Consider the following 20,273-nt stretch of genomic DNA (forward strand, 5'->3'; position numbering starts at 1 on the left):
TCATAAATCTGGGATAGGTCCATACAGGAGCCCGTTCAATGGTTGCCGTAAACTTGGCGATAGGCGAGAAATGAAAGCCAAGCTAAATCGATCTATTATAATATTAGAGATGTGTTTTATACCTGCTGAAAATCCTGCACCTATTTAGTTTGGTTTAGATTAATACAAAATGCCTGCATCCCATCAAAATGTCACCATACCTGTGACTACAGAAACAAGATTATATTTTTTACCATGCACGGCTGAGTAGCTGCCTCACTGATGGACAGACTCCAGATTGTATGAATAATTTCAAACCACTCAGGGGAATTTAAACTTCTCAACACATGCACAGTGGGTAGAAGTCCCAACAATTTTTGAAGTGCATTTGTTGGAGCAAACTTAACTCATCTAATTCATCGACACATTAGGTTTGCATTTTCTAACCGGTCCGTCAGTGGAGGTGAGATAGCAGAATACAAGATATTCAGCTTGGGTACTTAAAGGCACATTTCAGACATTACACTGGATGGATTCTGAAGCTTCCTCTACAAAGGAAGAATGGAAGATGGACAGTAAACGCAAGAATATTGCCACAAATTCAACAACATTTTGCTGGTTATGACATTGAGAATAGCATGGACATTCAAGGAAAGTATAGAAACATAGTAAATGGGTGCAGGAGTAGGCCATTCGGCCCATCGAGCTGCACCGCCATTCAATATGATCATGGCTGATCATCCAACTCAGTATCCCGTACCTGCCTTCTCTCCATACCCTCTGATCCCCTTAGCCACAAGGGCCACATCTAACTCCCTCTTAAATATAGCCAATGAACTGGCCTCGACTACCCTCTGTGGCAGAGAGTTCCAGAGATTCACCACTCTCTGTGTGAAAAAAAAGTCATCTCTTCTAAATCATCTTTATTCTTAAAGGATTTCCCCCTTATCCCTTAAACTGCGCCCAAGCCCTTAAACCCCTGTCCCATGGTGCGAGTCCACCCACGAGTGATCCCGAGTTAAAAACAAATCAAACTCGTGATAATCACCTAGAATGAACGTAGCGGGAACGTCGGAGATCGTGGACGCAACTTAGCGACGCATAACCCTAACGGCAGGTCCACTTTGGAATGAACTGATCCTGCACCATCCGTATTATTCCCAGAAATACATGTCATTGTTGTTCCACTGTCATCCATTTTTGTCTAGTTAAGTGTAGTGTTTATGTTTTTTTAATACTGGTTTTAAATGTGTATATGTGGGGGGGTGGGGGGGGAAGGGGGAAACTGTTTAAAATCTCTTCCCTGTCCGGGAGACCCGATCTTTTCCCTGTCGGGTCTCCGTTGTCGTTGGGGCCAGCACTGTGGAGCGGCCTCCAACCTGAACGACCCGGGGGCTCGGGAGACTGCGGAGCTGCGGACTACTCAATATCGTGGGGCTGGCCGGCCTCGGAGCGTGGGGAGCGGCGGTGACTCGCTGCTGCGACTCGACTCCTGGGGCTCGGAGGCTCCAGCAACGCAGCCGCAGGTCCGGTGGACTGGGACATCGGGAGCTCGCGGGTCCGGGGGGAGAGACCGCTTCCCGGAGCTCCCGCAACGCGACTTCTCCAGCCCGTGTCGCGGGGTTGGAACGACCCGGAGCGGGGACGTACATTGCCCGGCGCGGCTTCGTGGCCGTGGGATATTCCAGCGCCCGCCGGGGGCTCCAACACTGTGACTTTTAGACCGGGAGCAGGGCCGTAAATCGCCCGGCACCGCCTAAAATGGCCGTGGGACTTATCATCGCCCGCCTGGGGCTTGGACATCGGGAGAGAAATGGAGAACAGGGGAGAGAAAAGACTTTGCCTTCCATCACAGTGGGTCCACTGTGATGGATGTTAGTGTGAATTAAATTGTGTGTATGTCTGTAGGAAATTGTCTTTGTTTGTATGGCTGTGGAAATGGAATTTCGTTTGAGCCTCACTGAGGTTCAAATGACAATAAATGGTATTGTATTGGTATTGTATTGACAGGTTTCAAAAATGATGTGTTCAGCATAGGTATTTCAGCAGCTGTTTCTACCGCTCCTGAAACCATGTGGGTTTGCAGTGTGTAGGAATTCCAGAAGGAAAAAGGACACATTGGTAGTTGGCACGGGGAATCTAATAGGTGTTTTGTACAATGCTGGAATGATGTTCCCTTGCTGGTAATCAGATAGAAATCATTATGTGACCCTACTTTCTGATCTACTGCAATGCATTATTTGAATGAAAAGTGATCTGATGTGAAGGCGTAACCATAATGTCACTCTAAAATGTTACAAAAAAAATGTATTTCAATCACCAACTTATATTGGAGATAGTACACAAAATGCTGGAGTAAACGGGTCAGGCAGCATCTCCGGAGCAGATGGATGGGTAATGTCTCGGGTCTGGGACCCTTCTTCTGATTAAAGTCTTCTTGAGTCTGAAGAAGGGTCCCAACGCAAATCGAAAAGTATAAAAAGCAACTCAGTATCAGTCAGGAATTCTCAGTACTCCAGAAAGAAACTTGACCTTAGTTTAATTTAGTTTAGTTTATTGATGTACAGTGAAAAGCTTTTTTGTTGCTAAAAATGTATCATGTCGTTTCAATGACGGTGGTCCTTCTGCTGCTCGATAGGGATATTGGATATACCTCCACCCAGTGAGAAGATTCCTTTCATGTTTCAATATTCTTGAAATCTCTCTTTAACCTATTACTTTCTTCGATTTAGTTTTGCCGAGATAGCATAACATCCCTTTGGCCATCTCAAGAGCATACTCCTGAGCACTTGCCTTTATTGCTGTTGAAATGATCTGCATAATGGATTTGGCCTTCACTGTGTGGAAGACCCTGATCTCTCTTCTCTAAATTAGTTGCGTTTTTGTCATTTGGTGAGGTTTTGATGTGGCACATTGGAGCAGAAATATTTCAATAAACGTTTGAACAGGTTATTAAAGTTGTTATGGCTTAAAGCCCAAATAAAGGGTCAAAGTCCATTACTACCTGAAAGTGGTAATACAGGTAGATTGTAGTGGTAAATAAGGCATATGATATGTTTGCCTTCATTGGTCAGAGCATTGAGTGTAAGTCAGGAAGTCCAGATGGACTTTGGTCAGGCCTTATTTAGAGTATTGCATGCAGTCACCCCATTACAGGAAGGATGTGGAGGCTTTGGAAAGGATTCAAAGGAGGTTTATCAGAATGATAGACACAAAATGCTGGAGTAACTCAGCGGGACAGGCAGCATCTCTGGAAAGAAGGAATGGGTGATGTTTCGGGTCGAGACACTTCTTCAGACTGATGTCAGGGGAGTGGGGGGCAGTACAGAGATAAAATGAAGTTGGAGGCAGTAAGACTGGGAAGAGGGAGGGGATGGGGAGAGAGGGAAAGCAAGGGCTACTTGAAGTTGGAGAAGTCAATGTTCATACCGCTGGGATGCAAGCTACCCAAGCGAAATATGAGGTGCTGTTCCTCCAATTTGCGCTGGGCCCCACTCTGACAATTCCTCCAATTGTGCAATTTTACCAGAATGATGGCTGGATTAGGGGATGTTAACTGCAGGGAAAGGGTAGACAAAGTTGGATTGTTTTCTCTGGAAAGCCAGCAGTTGAGAGGAGACTTGATAGAAGTACATAGAAACATAGAAAATAGGTGCGGGAGTAGGCCATCCGACCCTTCGAGCCTGCACCGCCATTCAATATGATCATGGCTGATCATCCAACTCAGTATCCTGTACCTGCCTTCTCTCCATACCCCCTGATCCCTTTAGCCACAAGGGCCACATCTAACTCCCAATGAACTGGCCTCAACTTCCTTCTGTGGCAGAGAATTCCACAGATTCACCACTCTCTGTGTAAAAAATGTTTTTCTCATCTCAGTCCTAAAAGATTTCCCCCTTATCCTTAAACTGTGACTTTCTTTGTTCTGTGTTCACACTGGTGCACTAAAACATGAAATGTTTTCATGTTTTGATTGTAGTTTCAATGGTAGTTTCAGAGAGAATGTGTAAACCTCTACAAGGCTAGCACCAGAGGTCAGGATTGGACCTCGGTCAATGAAATTGTGAGGCTAGCTGCTCAAAAACCTGTAGCGTTCATTTTATCATCTTTACTAATGGCAGACATAATGGAAATTCTGGATTCACAGATTCACAGAAAATATACAATACAGGAGGCCTATTGTGTCATGAAAGTGTGTCCCAAGTACATCAAATGATGAGAGACATAGGTGAGGTTGGCAGTCAGAATCTTTTTCCCAGGATGAAAATGCCATATTAAAGAGCATAACTTTAAGCTGAGAGGTGCAAAGTTCAACGGAAATGTGCAGGTGAAATACTTTACACAGAGGATGGTGAGCGCCTGGAGCATACTGTTGGGGTGGTGGTGGAGGCAGATAGGATGTGGCATTTTAAAGGCCTTTGGCTAGGCAAATAGATGTGCAGGGAATGGAGGGATCTGGACTATGTGTAGGCAGTTAAGAGTTGGTTTTGGAATCAAGTTGGCACAATCATTGTGAGCTGAAGGGCCTGTTCCTGTCATATGTGCTCTGTTCTGTATATAATGTAAATATCTTAAAGTGCCCTGTGAACCTGCAGTATAAGAAAACTTACATTAAACTACTGTAAGCATTGAAAATGCCCAGATAATCTGTCAGTAGCAGATTAGGGATTAAGTCAAATTGTTATGTAATTATGTAACCCTACTCAAGTACGTTTCTCTTGCTAACTGTAGTGACATTGTAAATATGAGGATAAGTGATGGACATGATTTCATTTAAATAGCAATTACAAATATCAAAAATATCTTTCCTTCGGTGGGACATAAAGGAAAAATGTAACAGTTACAAATAGTGATAACATTTAATCGTGAATTTTATCTGCCATTCTTGTTGTCATGGTTTACAAATGTTCAATTATGAATTATATTTTACCAAATAAACCCAATGCAAACAAACGAGTTGATATTATGTTCCTTGTGCTTCTTTCACTGTGAGCAATACACATAGGACTGGAACTTTAGAACATGACTCCACAAACATCCTACCTGAACATGGCGTCAGGACCCTGTTGGAATAAGCTGACTCTGGTGATCCAGAATGTGTTTCAGAATTGTTCTTACTTTTACATATCTTCAACAATGCCTCTTCAATATCTGTGGGGTGATAATTTAGAATGAAATATTTGATGACTTTGGAAATCCCATTTTGAGTTGACATTTTCTTGAGAATTGATGGGTTAAAGGCTTGCACAGTAATTATCAAATGTATCTTGAATGATTAAATGGCTTTAAAATTTTGTGGAAGAATTGTTAAATCTCTTAGCCAATTCTTCCACTGTATTTAAAGTAGACACATTGCATTTATTTCACTTGGGATTCCATTGAACACACCATTTACACATTTAATTCAGCATTTTACTTTGTAGTTATCTTATCCTAACCAATTCTTTATTTTGTTTTCTTGCTGGTTTCTAACCATTTATTTTCTTTTATTTCCAAGTTTCTTCGCTCCTGTCTTTACTTGCCATTTTTATTTCTATTCATCTGCATCACTGTCTGCATTTCCTACTTTCTGTTGTCTGATTTCCCTTTTACTCAGCTCATTGTTTTCCCTGGTGCTGCTAACTTATTATTTTTGCAGCTGTGACAGCGTTCTGTGTTCACACTGATGCACTAAAACATGAACTGTTTTCATGTTTCGATGGTAGTTTCAATAGTAGTTTGACACTATGTGTAAACCTCTACAAGGCTAGCACCAGAGGTCAGGATTGGACCTTGGTCAATGGAATTGTGAGGTAGCTGCTCAAAAACCTGTCCTGTTCATTTTATCATCTCTACTAATGGCAGACATAATGGAAATTCTGGATTCACAGATTCACAGAAAATGTCCAATACAGGAGGCCTATTGTGTCAAGAAAGTGTGTCCCAAATTCTTGATATGCACCCTGCAAGTTACAGTTCTCCACAATTTCCACAAGCCATTCATTCCTCCCTTGCTTTAAAAAAAAAACATCCTGGGAAATGTTTCCACTTTCAAAAATTCAAAATCCTTTAATAATGCTTGTTTTACCATGTTCAACCCATTCAGCTTTTCACATTCTTCCTCCTTAACAATAGCTGACTTCCCCCCTTTTTGGTGTGAAAAAAACCACAAGGTATTCATTAAGAACTTTGTCCAGATCCTTCCTCACATACAGTCATAGAGCTATACAGCATAGACAGCTTGCCTAACCGAGCTAGATCTATCCACTTGCTTATGCCTGGCCCATATCCCTCTAAACCTTTCCTATCCATGTACTATATAATTGTACACACTTCTATCATCTCCTCTGGCAACTCGTTCCAAATTTGTGAGAACGGATTTCACACACACAAAGCTACGCTGATTATCCCAAATCATTCCATGCCTTTCCAAATACATGTAGCTTCTGTCTCTCGGAATCCCCTCCAATAACTTAACCACCACCAATATCATGCCATCGCTTGTCCTTTCAACCTTTCTTAAATAGAGGCACAACATTTCTTGATTAGTAAACAGGTGCCAGAGGTTATGGGGAGAAGGCAGGAGAATGGGGTTAGGAGGGAGAGATAGATCAGCCATGATTGAACAGCAGAGAATATTTGATGGGCCGAATAGCCTAATTCTGCACCTATCACTTATGATCTTATGAACATTAGCCTCCCTCTGTCTTCCAGCACCTCATTCCATGGCTATTGATGATGCATATATTTCTATCTTGTGCTCTGCAAATTCTTCCCAAGTTTCCCCACAGTATCCTAGGATACACTGTTTATTTACCTTTATGTGTTTTAAGACCCAGCATGTCCTCTTATGTAATGTAAACTCTCTTCAAGATATTATAATTAATATTCCTGAGTTCCCTAGCATTCATGGATTTCTTCATGATAAATAAAGATCATAAATATTCATTTAACACTTCACCCATTTAGTCATAGTGATACTGTGTGGAAAAACAGGTCCTTCGGCCCAACTTGCCCACACTGCCAGCTACACTTGTCCCACCTGCCCGCTATTGGTCCATATCCCTCCAAACCTGTCATACCTACGTACCTGTTTCATCCATGTAACTGTTTCTTAAATGTTGGGATAGTCCCAGCCACAACTACATCCTCTGGCAGCTTGATCCATACACCCCCCACCCTTTGTGTGAAAAAGTTACGCTCAGATTCCTATTAAATATTTTCCCCTTCACCTTAAACCTATGTCCTCTGGTCCTCGATTCACCTACTCTGGGTAAAAGACTATGCGTCTACCCGATCTATTCCTCTCATGCTTTTATACACCTCTCTATAAGATCACATTTCTTGTGGCTCCACACAGAGATGATTTTGTCGCTCTGTAAGGGGCTGTATTCCCTCCCTAGTTATTATTTTGCCCTTAATATACCTGTAGATTCTCTTTGGATTCTCCTTTAGCTTATCTGCCAATGCTATCCCATTGATGTCCCCTTATTAAGTGTATTCCTATAGTCCCTGCACTCCTCAAGGGAGTCACTTGTTTCCAGCTGCCTATGCCTGACAAATGCTTCCCTTTTCTTGTCCAAAGCTTCAATATCTCTTGTCATCCAGGGTTCTGGCTTCCTGCAGCCTTGCCCTTCACTCTAATAGGAACATGCTGGCTGTGAACTCTCACATTTAAAAGCAACCCATTTTCCAGACCCATCCCTTTGTCTCCAATCATCCTTTGAAAATTCCTGTCCAATACCAACAAAAGTGGCCTTGCCCCAATTCAAGACTCACCACACATGGGTTCCATTTTAATGGGACCTAATCTTCTTCAGTTGCTCTTTAAATATTTACAAAATACTGCTTTGAGTTTTCCTTGACTCCTTGCTAAATAAAATGTAATACCCTCTTTTTTAATTTTCTTAGCTTCCCTTTTAAATTTACTCTCTCAATTTCTATACTCATCCAGGATTTTTGATACATTAGATGTTCCCTTTCGCTTTTTTTGCATTTTCCACTCTTGGTACGCATTGCCATTCAATGTCCTCTGGGTTCATCAACACCGCCCCCTATTATCTTAGAAATATGTTTATCTTGAATGTCTGGAATGCCTTCCGTTGGTGTGGAACTGATTTGTCTATGTTAATGCTTCCAGCCCACTTCAGGTGCCATGAACCAGTAAAGGAATGAGATGAAATGGAGCAAAGAGATGCTATTCTGGAAAAAAATAAGGTTATTCTGCCCCTGAATGAATGCCAAATGTATTCAAAGGTCGGGATCTTGAAATAAGCAGGTTAGCTAACAAAAATAGATGCTGGTGATGGCCTGCCAGTTCTCATGTCCCGAGTATTCACCTACCTTTCTTCTGTGCAGGGCTCAAGTGCTTTAAGTTGAAGAGTGCAAGAAATTGTTTCTTTTCCTCAAAATCAGATGTCTTGTTCAGTTCATGTGGAGAAAGTTTGAGGTAAGGTAGTTGAGGAGGAAGAGGTTTCTGCTCTAAACCAAGTGGGGAAGGGGAGCGTTCTCTCAGCATCCGCCGCCGTCTCCTCATCCTCTGCTCTATGACTTCATCTTTTTTGCTCTGGGTGGTGAGACCCATGGCTCCAAGGAGCAACATTTTCTGTGACAAGAAATTACATGTAAAAAGAATAATTTTACATTCTCCAACACTATATGTCTACAAAGAGTGAACACATATAAATACTGTAAAACCCCTGTCTCACGGCGCCAGTCCACCCACGAGTGATCCCGAGTTTAAAACAAATCAAATTTATGGTAATCACGTAGCATTAAAACGTAGCGGGGACTTCGGAACTCGTAACGCTAACGGCACGTACTCGGGAAACTTGTTAACTCGTGAAAATCTTTCAACATGATGAAAGATGTTCACGAGTCAAATTTACTTGTGAAGTAAAAATTTTATACTTTTAAACTCGTTGTAAGAACGTAGTAGCCCGTGGGTTTACCGTAGTGACTCGTGAGTCTACCGTGGGAACTCTTTAACTCAGCGGGACAGGCAGCATCTATAGAGAGAAGGAATGGGTGACGGGATGACATTTCCAAAATTCTGCTGCATCTTTGTGTTACTCCAGCACTGTGTGTTCACTTTTTGTCAACCCCATGGGCAATCACTACCAAAGTGTCTGCCCACACAGTCAGTACACTTCTCCTACACTTATCTCCCGTACTATGTCACCCCAATCCCCCCCCCCCTCCCCCCCCACTCCCTCCCCCCCCCCTCCCCTCCACCTTTCCCTCCCAACTCCAGTCCCGTCCCGACCCCCTGGGAAACTGAAGGGTGCGACAATCAACTGCCACGGATACAAATAATGTCATACACAAGAAAGGGTATTTGCTGGTTGACAAAAAGTGAACACACAGTGCTGGAGTAACACAAAGACGCAGCAGAATTTTGGAAACGTCATCCCGTCACCCATTCCTTCTCTCCAGAGATGCTGCCTGTCCCGCTGAGTTAAAGAGCGCCCACGGTAGACTCACGAGTCACTACGGTAAACTCACGGGCTACTACGTTCTTACGAGTTTAAAAGTTTATAATTTTTACTTCAAGAGTAAATTTGACTCGTGGAAATCTTTCATCATGTTGAAAGATTATCACAAGTTAACAAGTTTCCCGAGTACCTGCCGTTAGCGTTACGAGTTCCGACGTTCCCGCTACGTTAATTCTACGTGATTACCACGAGTTTGATTTGTTTTAAACTCGGGATCACTCGTGGGTGGACTTGCACCGTGAGACAGGGCCATAAGTCTGCTGCTCTTGTTATAACTCATGCTGTTCAACCTTTTAACAAGTGAAGATGACAAATAGAGTTCCACAAATGTAAAGCATGCATTTCTACCATGAAATTCGTGGAATTCAACCGTGCAATGCATGCAATTTAACCTTGTAAAATGTGCAGTACAACTATGTAATAGAGGCATTTCAGCTGTGTGTTATATCAAATTCAACTCTGTAACATAATAAATTATTCAGCCCTGCATAACTAAGTAAAATAACAACTTGCCCTGAAGCTTTGTGGCTTGAAATTGTGACAAGTGCCACATAAATGGATGTCTTCCTTTTGTGTTTTAATAATTTCATGGGGAATGTTGGCTCTGTAGGTAACAGTACACCATCAAGGTCTTTCAAGTCTGCCCCACCATTTAATATGATCATGGCTTATCTATACTGGCTCCAATCTCCCCTTGGTTTCATCTTTCCCTCTATTTCTCGATCTATCAAATATTTATTCAGTTCTACTTTAAATACTTCAAAGTATTCAGCTTCCACCACCTGCAGGGTCAAAGAATTTCAGATATTCCCCACCTTCTGTGAGAATAAATGTGTATGTACCTCAGGATTTCATGCTTGGCCCCTTATCTAGTAGTCCTTGTTCGATACACTCCCAGCAGTGACTCTGCCAAGCATTTTTAGGGTCTTATATATATCTTTGAATAAAGTTATTCCTCCCAAACCTGCGCTCAGACATTCCCTTCCCATCCTATATGCCAGGAAATATGGGACCATCCAACTACTCTTAGTAGTTCTCTACCCCGTAGGATTCTCAATGTCCCTACTCTACTCTCAGTGGGGAAAAAAACCATGGTCATCATCTCCTTTGAACTGCGCAAAGAATAAAGCCCATACCTTTCTCACTGAAAAGGGTAAATCTCCTCTTACTTTTAGATATTAGGAGACCAGAATACTACAATTCTCACCATGTGAATACATTAAAAACTTGATAATCCCAACTTCTACACTCATCTTTGAATAAACAGAATCAAAACTTTTCTGCCAGGGAATATGGGACCATTACTATTTAGTATCTCTTCGTAGGACAACCTACTCATCTCAGGAAAAAACCATGGTGAATCTCCTTTGAACTGCGTTCCATACCACAAAAGGTTTTTTAGATAAGGAGACCAGAATGATACAATTCCACATGTGAATACAGAAATGAGAAAGCAAATACCATTCACAGAATAAAATCTAGAAATATTTTAACATTGTAATGTTGATTAATGCCCACAATCGACGAGTAAAAAGACAAATTCTGAAACCTAGTCACTGAAGTTAAAATGAAAATGTCAAAGTACTTCATCCCTGTTTAGACTAAAAAAGAATGGACAAGGAAAGGGATCGTCCTGAGAACGGTACCTCAATGGGGCCGAGAGGACCACTCTTTCCCTAATGAACCACGTCTTGAGCTGAGTGTGCGGAATCTGTAGGAAGGAACTGCAGATCCTGATTAACATTGACGAGAGACACAACATGCTGGAGTAACTTAGCCAGTCAGGCAGCATCTCTGGAGCAAAGGAATAGGTGATGTTTCAGGTTGGAACCCTTCTTCTGTACGGAATCTGTCAGAAATGTTCATGGCAATAATTAACTGTGATTGCTACACCCCCCCCCCCCCCCCCCTGGATTTAAGCAGTAGCCATCTTCATTAGCATAGGAACATAGAAAATAGGTGCAGGAGTAGGCCATTCGGCACTTCGAGCCTGCACCGCCATTCAATATGATCATGGCTGATCATCCAACTCAGTATCCTGTACCTGCCTTCTCTCCATACCCCCAGATCCCTTTAGCCACAAGGGCCACATCTAACTCCCTATTAAATATAGCCAATGAACTGGCCTCAACTACCTTCTGTGGTAGAGAATTCCAGAGATTCACCACTCTCTGTGTGAAAAATGTTTTCCTCATCTCGGTCCTAAAAGATTTCCCCCTTATCCTTAAACTGTGACCCCTTGTTCTGGACTTCCCCAGCAGCTGGAACAATATTCCAGCATCTAGCCTGTCCAACCCCTAAAGAATTTTGTAAGTTTCTATAAGATCCCTCCTCAATCTTGTAAATTCTAGCGAGTACAAGCCAAGTCTATCCAGTCTTTCTTCATATGAAAGTCCTGACATCGCAGGAATCAGTCTGGTGAACCTTCTCTGTACTCCCTCTACGGCAAGAATGTCTTTCCTCAGATTAGGAGACCAAAACTGTACGCAATACTCCAGGTGTGGTCTCACCAAGACCCTGTACAACTGCAGTAGAACCTCACTGCTCCTATACTCAAATCCTGTACTGAAAAGCATGTACTGAATGCTGCTGTTTGGGTGCAGAATATAAAAACATTTAACCTTTGTTTTCCCCATTTCAGGCTCGTTGTTGGCGCAGTGGTAGAGTTGCTGTCTTACAGCGCTTGCAGCGCCGGAGACCCGGGTACGATCTCGACTATGGTACATTCTCCCCGTGATCGTATGGGTTTCCTCCAAGATCTTCGGTTTCCTCCCACACTCCAAAGACGTACAGGTTTGTAGGTTGATTGGATTGGTATAAATGTAAATTGCCCCTAGTATGTGTAGGATAGTGTTAACGTGCGGGGATTGCTGGTCGGCGCGGACCCAGTGGGCTGAAGGACCTGTTTCCGCGCTGTTTCTCTAATACTAAAACAGACCAGGAGGGGAAGCAGGTGTATGAGGGAAATGTGGAGGCGAAGAAAAAGAACGGGTTGGTGCTGTTGATGATCAAAGTTCTCCATTAAGCCTAGTTCCTTCCTCTCCCCTTTTCCTGCTTTCATCTCCCCTTGCAATCAGTGTGAAGAAGGCTCTCGACCCGAAACATCACCTAACCTTGTTTTCCAGGGAAGCTGCCTGACCTGCTGAGTTACTCCAACACTTTGTGTAAGGATTTTTTCATTTCTGGATTAATTGATTTTACTGGATAAATCAATGATAATTGATTCTTGGGACACCAGCATTGTCCAAATACATTCCATTTAGAGCAGAATATATATTTGAGTGACAGTGTGCAGCAGCTGGTATTTCTACATTCTCTGTAATGTCTCAATTAGAGAGGTTGTTCATGTCAAACATGTCATGTGCATAACCCTGAATGGGGTTCATTACTATCTCACTATGCTTCTTCCTTACTTGATCTGTTCTTCCAATAATTATCAGGGTTCAAGTGTCGAGTATTTATTTGTCCTATCCACCAGGAATGAAACAATAAAATTCTTACTTGCTACTTCTTTACAAATACATCAACGCAACAACACAGCAAATAAAAAGAAGGAGATGTCAAGCAAGCTGATTCAGTGTGATGCTTGCAGTATGTGGGAGGTCAAGGACACCACTGGTGCCTCTGGCTGCTACAATTGCGAGAAGTGCATCCAGGTAGAGCTCCTGAAGGGCCGTGTTGGGGAACTGGAGAAGCAAGTGGTTCGTCCGAGAAACTGAGGCGTTCCTCGACAAGTCCTACAGTAAGATTGTTACACCTAAGGTACTGGAAGAGAGAAGGTGGGAGACAGTGAGAAAGGGAAGGAAGCATGGAATGCCAACGTCCCCGGGTATTGTACCTCTTGTGAACAGGTTCACCCGCTTAGAAGCTGTTGGGACAGAAGACGTGTTTACACTGAGCGGCGGACTGGCTTGCGATGCGAATAGGGCTGTTGAGCCAAAATCAAAAAGGCCTAAGGCAGGCAAGGCCATTGTAGTGGGAGACTCCATTGTGAGAGGTACGGACAGGGGTTTCTGCGGCAACAGACGGGATGCGAGGATGGTGTGCTGCCTTCCTGGTGCCAGGATCCAGGATGTCACGGACAGAGTGCAGAAAATCCTCAAGGGCGAAGGTGAACATCCGGAAGTGGTAGTGCATGTCGGCACAAACGATGTCGGAAAGAAGGGGATGAATATTCTGCAGCGTGACTTTAGAGAGCTCGGAAAAATGCTGAAAAGCAGGACCTCCAGGATTGTTATCTCCGGTTTGCTTCCAGTTCCCCGTGCTGGCGAGAGCAGGAACAGGGAGATACGGGACCTGAACGTGTGGCTGAGGAACTGGTGCACGGGGCAGGGATTTAGATTCTTAGATCACTGGAATCTGTTTTGGGGTAAGGGGGAACTGTACAAAAGGGACAGATTGCATCTTAACAGGTGTGGGACCAGCATTCTGGCAGGCAGGTTTGCCACTGCTACACGGGTGGTTTTAAACTGAATAAGGGGGGTGGGGTGTCGAATGGGATAGTGGAGGATGGAGTTAAAGGGAAAGGGTTTCTTAAATGTGTGAGCGTAGAGACAGAGGGGTGTAAAATGAGGGTAGAAGCAATAGGTAGCAAGGTGAAAAGTAAAAGTGGCAGGCAGGCAAATCCAGGGCAAAAATCAAAAAGGGCCACTTTTCAGCATAATAGTATAAGGGGTAAGAGTGTTGTAAAAACAAGCCTGAAGGCTTTGTGTCTCAATGCAAGGAGCATTCGTAATAAGGTGGATGAGTTGAATGTGCAGATAGCTATTAATGACTATGATATAGTTGGGATCACGGAGACATGGCTCCAGGGTGACCAAGGCTTGGAGCTGAACATCCAGGGATATTCAATATTCAGGAGGGATAGACAGAAAGGAAAAGGAGGTGGGGTAGCGTTGCTGGTTAGAGAGCAGATTAACGCAATAGAAAGGAAGGACATTAGCTTTGAGGATGTGGAATCGATATGGGTAGAGCTGCGAAACACTAAGGGGCAGAAAACGCTGGTGGGAGTTGTGTACAGGCCACCTAACAGTAGTAGTGGAGTTGGGGATGGCATCAAACAGGAAATTAGAAATGCGTGCAACAAAGGTAAAACAGTTATAATGGGTGACTTCAATCTACATATAGATTGGGTGAATCAAATTGGCAAGGGTGCTGAGGAAGAGGATTTCTTGGAATGTATGCGGGATAGTTTTCTAAACCAACATGTAGAGGAACCAACGAGAGAGCAGGCTATTCTAGACTGGGTATTGAGTAATGAGGAAGGGTTAGTTAGCAGTCTTGTTGTGGGTGGCCCCTTGGGCAAGAGTGACCATAATATGGTTGAGTTCTTCATTAGGATGGAGAGTGACATTGTTAATTCAGAAACAAGGGTCCTGAACTTAAAGAAAGGTAACTTTGAGGTATGAGACGTGAATTGGCCAAGATAGACTGGCGATTGATTCTTAATGGGTTGACGGTGGATATGCAATGGAAGGCATTTAAAGACTGCATGGATGAACTACAACAATTGTTCATCCCAGTTTGGCAAAAAAATAAATCAGGGAAGGTAGTGCATCCGTGGATAACAAGGGAAATCAGGGATAGTATCAAAACAAAAGATGAAGCGTACAAATTAGCCAGAAAAAGCAGCCTACCAGAGGACTGGGAGAAATTCAGAGACCAGCAGAGGAGGACAAAGGGCATAATTAGGAAAGGGAAATAGATTATGAAAGAAAACTGGCAGGGAACATAAAAACTGACTGCAAAAGCTTTTATAGATATGTGAAGAGAAAAAGATTAGTTAAAACAAATGTAGGTCCCTTGCAGTCAGAAACAGGTGAGTTGATCATGGGGAACAAGGACATGGCGGACCAATTGAATAACTACTTTGGTTCTGTCTTCACTAAGGAAGACATAAATAATCTGCTGGAAATAGCAGGGGGGGGATCAAATGAGATGGAGGAACTGAGTGAAATCCAGATTAGCCAGGAAGTGGTGTTAGGTAAATTGAATGGATTAAAGGCCGATAAATCCCCAGGGCCAGATAGTCTGCATCCCAGAGTACTTAAGGAAGTAGCCCCAGAAATAATGGATGCAATAGTGATAATTTTTCAAAACTCTTTAGATTCGGGAGTAGTTCCTGAGGATTGGAGGGTAGCTAATGTAACACCACTTTTTAAAAAGGGAGGGAGAGAAAACGGGGAATTACAGACCAGTTAGTCTAACGTCGGTAGTGGGGAAACTGCTAGAATCAGTAATTAAAGATGGGATAGCAGCACATTTGGAAAGTGATGAAATCATTGGACAAAGTCAGCATGGATTTATGAAAGGTAAATCATGTCTGACGAATCTTATAGAATTTTTCGAGGATGTAACTGCTAGTGGATAAGGGAGAACCAGTGGATGTGTTATATCTGGACTTTCATAAGGCTTTCGACAAGGTCCCACATAAGAGATTAGTATACAAACTTAAAGCACATGGTATTGGGGGTTCAGTATTGATTTGGATAGAGAACTGGCTGGCAGACAGGAAGCAAAGAGTAGGAGTAAACGGGTCCTTTTCACAATGGAAGGCAGTGACTAGTGGGGTACCGCAAGGCTCAGTTCTGGGACCCCAGCTATTTACGATATATATTAATGATTTGACGAGGGAATTGAATGCAACATCTCCAAGTTTGCGGGGGCAGTGTTAACTGTGAGGAGGATGCTAGGAGGCTGCAAGGTGACTTGGATAGGCTGGGTGAGTGGGCAAATGTATGGCAGATGCAGTATAATGTGGATAAATGTGAGGTTATCCACTTTGGTGGCAAAAACAGGAAAGTAGACTATTATCTGAATGGTGGCCGATTAGGAAAGGGGGAGATGCAACGAGACCTGGGTGTCATGGTACACCAGTCATTAAAAGTAGGCATGCAGGTGCAGCAGGCAGTGAAGAAGGCGAATGGTATTTTAGCATTCACAGCAAAAGGATTTGAGTATAGGAGCAGGGAGGTTCTACTGTAGTTGTACAGGGTCTTGGTGAGACCACACCTGGAGTATTGCGTACAGTTTTGGTCTCCTAATCTGAGGAAAGACATTCTTGCCATAGAGGGAGTACAGAGAAGGTTTACCAGACTGGATAGACTCGGTTTGTACTCGCTAGAATTTAGAAGATTGAGGGGGGATCTTATAGAAACTTATTATAAAATTCATAAGGGGTTGGACAGGCTAGATGCAGGAAGATTGTTCCCGATGTTGGGAAAGTCCAGAACAAGGGGTCATAGTTTAAGGATAAGGGGGAAATCTTTTAGGACCGAGATGAGGAAAACCTTTTTCACACAGAGAGTGGTGAATCTCTGTAATTCTCTGCCGCAGAAGGTAGTTGAGGCCAATTCATTGGCTATATTTAAGAGGGAGTTAGATGTGGCCCTTGTGGCTAAAGGGATCAGGGGGTATGGAGAGAAGGCAGGTACAGGGTACTCAGTTGGATGATCAGCCATGATCATATTGAATGGCGGTGCAGGCTCAAAGGACCAAATGGCCTACTCCTGCACCTATTTTCTGTTTCCAAATGTATACAATAATCAACGATACAATAAATGATCAACAGTTTTAGGTAACCAGGCCATAATAGTGCAAACCAAAATACATAGTGCAACCTTAACAAAGTTGATGTAAGCTGATTGCAGAGGAAGGTTGTGGTTAGGGTTATGCAGTGGTTCAAGAAGCCTGTGGTTGATGCAAAAACTCCTTGAACATGGAGGCCGTGGTTCTCAGGCTCCTGTACCTCCTTCCGAATGGTAGCAACATGACGAGTGTGTAATCAGGGATTTGTGGGTCTTTGATGATATTAGCTGCCTTTTGAGGACAGCGCTTCTTCCAGATATCTTCACAGTGGGGAGGTCAACATCCAAAATGTCTTCCACTTTCTGCAGCCACCTCCTGCACTACCTGCACTTGTTTCCTATTTGTGTTTTGCACCAATGTCTTCCTTTGGGACAGTCTTTTTTTCATTTGACTGTCTTGCAGAATGTAGGTGTAATTTATGCTTATTGTGCTGTCTGAGTCTATGTCCCTGTGATGCTGCTGCAAGCAAGACTTTTATTGTACCTGTACTTCACCGTACTTGTTCATATGACCAAAGACTCGACTTAACTATTGAAATTGGAAGGAATAGTTGAGAAACATTCTGTCGAAAGTGGTTGTTTCTCTTACATTGCCGTTACTGTTTAGGCAGAGCATCACTCATCGTTAAATATAGAGACATTGCGATTAACCTTTTAAGTGATTGAGTTAGGGATTTATCAGTGCATTACCAGGTATTTTTATGTATCAACCAATTTTTTCCAACTTTCCCAATGGGTTTATAGATTAATTGGCCTCTGTAAATTGTCTGTAATGTATAGTAAGTGGATGTGAAAGTGTAATGACATACTGTAGAACGATTTGGAGTGGAGGATTGATGGTCCGTGTGGACTCGGTGGGCAGAAGGGGCCTGTTTCCATGCTGAATCTATTCATCAATCTACAATTGGTGTATTATGCTGGTGTTAATAATTTGAGTGATGAATGAAACACTTGGTTTGCACATGGGACATTGAAGTAGAAGACTCTACTGCAAACTGGTTTTCTGTGAGGACCTCTGATAAGCCCTGAAAACAGTGCTTCCTTTCCTTTGGCCAGCTAAAAGTTGAGGATGTTGATGTTCAACTGCAACCTTTCTCATCCAACTCCTGTTGCTTCTGCTGGTCTTCTTCTGCGCCTCTTAGACTTCAGGCTTCATGTCACCATGCTCGCTTCTTCCTGCTCCTGTCTACAGCTGCAAGGCTAGGTAGCTATCATGCAACAACCCACGACAATCTCTGCACCTAGCTGGCATGCACTGTACACATCTCAGCCCCCCCCCCCCCCCCCCCCCCCCCCCCCACCAATTTACCACACCCGGAACTCATAATGCAATGGAATCTCTTCTATATGTACATCAGGTCAATTCCCCGAGGAAAGTCTGGTGACTGAAAATGGCCAGCAGTATTACCTCCTTTGGAATGAAGGGATCATGGGTGCTACTAGACAATAGACAATAGGTGCAGGAGTAGGCCATTTGGCCCCTTGAGCCAGCACCGCCATTCACTGTGATCATGGCTGATCATCCACAATCAGTACCCCGTTCCTGCCTTCTCCCCATATCCCCTGACACCGCAATTTTTAAGAGCCCTATCTAGCTCTCTCTTGAAAGCATCCAGAGAATCTGAGGATAGGTGATTGTGAGTGGGATATTTGTTATACTGATTGTATTGGGAAGGGTGACGGGGTGTATATATGACTAAGATACTGTATAGTATATGAGGGATTTTTCTTTTTCTTTTTTTCTTTTTTGTATGGCTTTGTAAATATTTGATTAGTGTATAAATGTAAATACTTTGGTGTACATATAGTGGCTGGTGTGCATATGGTGTACATATAGCTGCTAAATTTGTATAAGATAATTCCAAGCAGTTGAATAAGGGGTGGGAATTAATAAGCTTTGGCTTCTTCCTGCTCCTTTTCGGACACATACGATTTCATTTATTTATAGATATTGTTTGTGACACTTTATAAATATTCTAGTTTTGTTTTTTGTATGTATGCTGTTTCACACTTGCTTTTTATTCTTTTATTCTGTTCGAAATAAAGAATAAAACAAAAATAAATAAATAAATAAATACACCTGCCTCCACCGCCCTATGAGGCAGAGAATTCCACGTAAATCTACTAGGAACCATGACATTGACCATTCTTCACCTGAGGGTCCACGATCAGTAGCCTGAAGCTACTCATTGAACACTTTCATTGGAATAATCACAATCATTAATGGGATGCCTTCTGGACACATGTGCGCACTCAATAGTTGTCGGTACTCATAGGGTGCCAGCGAGGCTAGTAGATTCCAGTGGCCATGATGCCATCTTCTTACTGAAACCAATTGGTACTCAGTGTAGCAATTCAAGGATACCTCACTGTCGCTACAGTGAATAGTCACTTAAGAAAAATGGCAGTGGTTTGTTGGATCATGCAGGTGCTTATGAAATTGATATCCAACATCTTCTTGAGCTCCACAATAGAAGCAATCCAGGCATGGGAACACTCCATTGAATGCCACATATCTCCTCAATGACGCCTTAAAATCCTGCCCCAGATAATGAACTGGTCATCAGATAGGTTGAGGCAGAATATTGTGAAGATTCCGTCAAAGGCTCTTTATGAATAACATATAACAATTACAGCAGGAAAACAGGCCATCTCGGCCCTACAAGTCCGTGCCGAACAACTGTTTCCCCTTAGTCCCACCTGGTCATGTCTTTGCCTCCTCTCCTGAGGGTCCATAATCCTCCAGTGATGGTGTGTTACTGACAATGTCAGGACTGAGGCAACCTCAGCAGCTATATGTTGAATAACACCCTCAATGTCGGTGGCACCGTACTCTGTTGACTATTAACCCTGTCCCACTGTGCGAGTTCATTCCAAGAGCTCTCCTGAGTTAAAAAAAAAATTCTAACTTGTGGTAAGCACGGAGAATGAACGTCGCGGGTACGTCGGAGCTCGGAGGTGTCTCTTGGCGCTAACGGCAGGTACTCAGGTAGACTCGCCAACGGCAGGTAAGCACGGGAAGACTCGTGAAGATTTTTCAACGTGTTGAAAAATGTCCACGAGAGCCCCGAGTACCGACGAGTGGCCATTACCGTAAATCTCCGAGCTCGAATCAGGGCAAACTCGGGAGAACTCGTGGAATGAACTCGTACTGTGGGACAGAGGTTTAAGGAAGATGTCTGAGCAGAGTGCAATCAATTCTGGAGCTGTCCAGCCAGGTCACTCGGTGTCAGCA

The 20,273-nt window shown here is 43.2% G+C and overlaps 1 protein-coding gene across 1 annotated transcript in view; it reads right to left on the minus strand.

Annotated features, from left to right (window-relative positions):
* The window catches only part of LOC129706559 (genetic suppressor element 1-like), a 176,736-nt gene that overhangs the window by 23,054 nt on the left and 133,409 nt on the right, over positions 1–20,273 (minus strand). The window contains exons 11-12 of the mRNA XM_055650924.1: positions 8,302–8,563; positions 5,023–5,130 (exon numbers count right to left, since the gene is read on the minus strand). Coding sequence (XP_055506899.1) covers positions 5,023–5,130; positions 8,302–8,563 — 370 coding nt within the window. The remainder of the gene's footprint in view (positions 1–5,022; positions 5,131–8,301; positions 8,564–20,273) is intronic.

Source organism: Leucoraja erinacea, chromosome 2 (assembly GCF_028641065.1).
Source record: "Leucoraja erinacea ecotype New England chromosome 2, Leri_hhj_1, whole genome shotgun sequence".
Classification (NCBI taxonomy): domain Eukaryota; kingdom Metazoa; phylum Chordata; class Chondrichthyes; order Rajiformes; family Rajidae; genus Leucoraja; species Leucoraja erinaceus.